The sequence below is a fragment of the Ochotona curzoniae genome, unplaced genomic scaffold (assembly GCF_017591425.1).
Source record: "Ochotona curzoniae isolate NIBS_2020 unplaced genomic scaffold, NIBS_Ocur_1.0 scaffold_2683, whole genome shotgun sequence".
NCBI classification, from domain to species: domain Eukaryota; kingdom Metazoa; phylum Chordata; class Mammalia; order Lagomorpha; family Ochotonidae; genus Ochotona; species Ochotona curzoniae.
In genome coordinates, this window is record NW_024467100.1 from 8,464,297 (window position 1) to 8,468,249 (window position 3,953).

A 3,953-nucleotide genomic window follows, 5' to 3' on the forward strand; every position below is an offset into this window, starting at 1 on the left:
TGTGAATCATCAAAGCTGAAGTCACCTGTAACTTTTCTGGATATTTTGGATTTAAGTGGGTAAGTGTATTTACTTTGCCATCTTATTTAAAGATGAAAAAATACTTTTTAAAAATGTTCAACTTCCAGTATACTGCATAAACAATTTGCGATGAAAATTTTCTGGCCATTTCTTGAGATGAAAGAGACGTTCACTCTGAGTAAGTGCATGATCACAAACACACTCACACATTACCTTCATAGAGCAAATTAAAATGCCACAGAGCCAACTAATCGAACTAATGTAGACGGGGGACAGGAAAGCTCATCGGTGTACATTTGCTTAATTAAAAAATAATTTTGAGAAAAAACATTAAATGAATTATAGAGGAACAGAGAACATATTCTAGGAAATCAGCCGTCTGATATGAGAAAGTACACAGAAACAAAAGAAAAATTAAGTTATGTCTTTATTAATTATTCAGATTATAATCTACAGACAATACCAGTATACAGACATTGGATCATTTAGAATACATTGGTATAATCTCTGCTCCTAAAGAAATTATTTCAGTTGGAATATGAAACATGTATGGGGCAGTTGTATTATTCACAAATGTAAGATAATTTCTAACCAACTTGTAATAGATGCATGATTTTTAAGATCTCTGAATGTTATGAATAAAAAAAATATCTAAATGGACTCAAGCGGTCATGGAAGGCTCATTGAAAAACTTGGAGCATAAAATAGTTTGACAAAAACAATGGGGAAAATCGTAGGCAGAACATTAGTAATAGTACTGTGGCAGAAATAATACTGTGGCAGATTTGTATGGGAAAGCAGTACTGTGCTGGTGGCAAACAATTGAGGATGTTGGAGCGAGTGTTTGGAGTACCAGCAGGGATACACCGTGAGAGGGACCCATGCATGTTGGAATGTCCTACTTAGATTCAGATTCTGCTTCCAAGTCCAAGCTATATTTTTATTTCAGCTTTCTTCTGTTGCACATCATGGGAGGCAGCAGCGATTTATGGGTTAAGTATTTGGGTTCCTTCATCCTGTGTGGAACTGAGGTTCTGGATTCAGCCTGGTATAGATGTTGCATGCACTTGAGAAGTGATCCAAAGGACTGAAGTCTTTCTCTGTTTTCCTGTATTTTCAAATATTTTTTAAAAAGTGAACATTTCGCATAAAGTCAAGAATCACAGAAAAAGAAGCTCTTTACATTATGGGACATAAAACTACTTGGTTGAAAACTGATTAAAATAAAAATCATCCTCTTGATCTTTAAGTGTGTTCAGTAATCATGCTTCTGACATACTTCATTTCCTGGCACTGTGTCTTTTTCTTAACATTCTCATCTTGCAGAGAAAAATATCCCATGTTATACAATTTAGTAGTTTTAGAATATTGTATTATTTCAGAAGTATCAGATGGGAAAATAGATTTTACCTGAACAAACAGTATTGACCTATGCTTTAATACCTTGGGAAAAGTACATAGAAAAATAATACTCTGTCAAGATAAAGAAGGTGTAACATGAAAAAGTAGATATAAAGTGAAATAAAGATTTGAAGACTCAAATTATGCTACATAATCTACCACATGAAAGTGTGTTTGTGTGTATCTGTATACTTACAAATATACATGCACATGTAATTGTATCATTTAGATTAGTTAGATACATGTATGTTACACAAAAGTGTTTTGAAAACACCGTGATAATGGAGTTACAAATAACTTCACTTTTGTCCCCCAAAATTGCAATCCATTCATAGATTTTTCATTATGCATATTTCAAATACTTGCTGAATACCATACCATAAATAACATCATTTGTTATTATCTGCATTCCACAAGTAAAAAAATAAATAATTTCGAGTCATAATGAAGTTCCTGGATATGAGTGACAAAATTAAGACCCAAACTCCTGCATGCTCACTTCTGAGTCTGTACTCTGAGACACAATGTTTTAGAGCTATTGCTTAAGGCTAATGTATTGTGATGTGGATGTGTTGTAATAGTGGGGAAAGAAAACAACATGATAGAAAGCACATGCGTGCTAGGATACAGGGAAACACATACTTTAAGGAAAATAATGTAAAATTTCTTTTTTTATAAAATATAATCTTATTAAACTGATAAACTGAAAGAATGTTATCTTATTAGGTAATTTTTAAAAATAGTAAACAGTTTCATTTTATCTTTCATGTTCCTGTAATGTAGGTAATTGTTCCTCTATTGATACAGATTAATAATTTCCTTTTCCAAAAAGATGCATATATTCATATTTATTGGAAAGGTAGATTTACTGAGTGAAGGAGAGACAGAGATTTTCCATCCCTTGGTTCATTCTCAACTGACTGCAATAGCTGGAGCTGAGCCAATCCAAAGCCAGGAGCCATAGTCCCAAGCATTTGGGCCATCTTCCACTAGTTTCTCAGGCCACAATCAGGCAGCTGGATGGAAAGTGTAGCAGCCTGGACACAAGTAGGTTGCTACAGCTTAAAGGGAAGGATTAGCCAATTGAGCCATTGTGCCCGGTGCCAGATTAATAATTTCTTATAAAATAATCAAAAGGTGTATCTATCTAAGACTTGGAGACAAAGAGACGTTAGTATGCTGTGTTATAATACACAGCGAGTGAAAGTATTAAAAATGCTTTCATTGCAATGACAGTTATCATTTTCTTTCCCACATTCATGCACAGAAGTTATCCAGATGCAAGGTTTTAACAGGACCACGATGGTGACTCAATTCATCTTGGTGGGTTTCTCCAGCCTAAAGGAACTCCAGCTACTGCTCTTTGTCATCTTCCTGCTGCTGTACTTGACGATCTTGTTGGCCAATGCAACCATCATGGCTGTCATCCGCTTCAGCCACACTCTGCACACTCCTATGTATGGTTTTCTATTCATCCTTTCATTTTCTGAGTCCTGCTATACTTTTGTCATCATCCCACAACTGCTGATCCACCTATTGTCAGCAACCAAAACCATCTCCTTTGTGGCTTGTGCAACACAGCTGTTCTTCTTCCTTGGTTTTGCCTGTACCAACTGCTTCCTCATTGCTGTGATGGGATATGACCGCTATGTAGCCATCTGTCACCCCCTGAGGTATACACTCATCATGAACAAAAGACTAGGATTGGGCTTGATTTCTCTATCAGGAGCCACAGGTTTCTTTATTGCTTTGGTGGCCACCAATCTCATCTGTGACATGCCTTTCTGTGGACCCAACAGGGTCAATCACTATTTCTGTGACATGGCACCTGTTATCAAATTAGCCTGTACTGATACACACGTGAAAGAATTGGCTTTGTTCAGCCTCAGCATCCTGGTAATCATGGTGCCTTTTCTCTTAATTCTCATTTCTTATGGGTTCATAGTTAACACCATCCTGAAGATTCCTTCCGCTGAGGGCAAGAGAAAGGCTTTTGCTACCTGTGCCTCACACCTCACTGTGGTCTTTGTCCATTATGGCTGTGCCTCCATCATCTACCTTCGACCCAAGTCCAAGTCGGCCTCAGATAAGGATCAGCTGGTGGCAGTGACCTACACAGTTGTTACTCCCCTACTCAATCCTCTCGTCTACAGTCTGAGGAACCAGGAGGTTAAAACTGCACTGAAAAAAGTAATTGGAATGACTGAGACAGCCAAGTTCAGGCAATGAAAAATTAATCAATAAGAAAAGTCATCAAAGGCAAAAAATGTTCTCTGATCTTTAAGAAATGATTTGTACAGTTTTTCTTGAGACTGCTGCTTTCTTTTTTTTATTGTAGAAAAATGAACAAATCAATTTGTGTAGAATATTATGAGATGTTTTGTTTAAAAAAATATATATATATATAAAGAGAGAGAAAGAGAGCTGGCATTATGGTTCAGTAGGTTAAGCTATGCCTGTCAGTCAGTTTGAGTTCTGTCTACTCCACTTCTGAAAAGTTCTCTGCTAATGTGCCTAGTAAAGAAGTATAA

At 36.4% G+C, this 3,953-nt stretch overlaps 1 protein-coding gene across 1 annotated transcript; it reads left to right on the forward strand.

Moving 5' to 3' along the window:
- The first annotated feature begins 2,700 nt into the window (after positions 1-2,700).
- LOC121171558 (olfactory receptor 10T2) lies at positions 2,701-3,651 on the forward strand. The gene has a single exon (XM_041003287.1). The coding sequence runs from the start codon at positions 2,701-2,703 to the stop codon at positions 3,649-3,651; it is 951 nt and encodes a 316-aa protein (XP_040859221.1).
- The last annotated feature ends 302 nt before the right edge of the window (positions 3,652-3,953 follow it).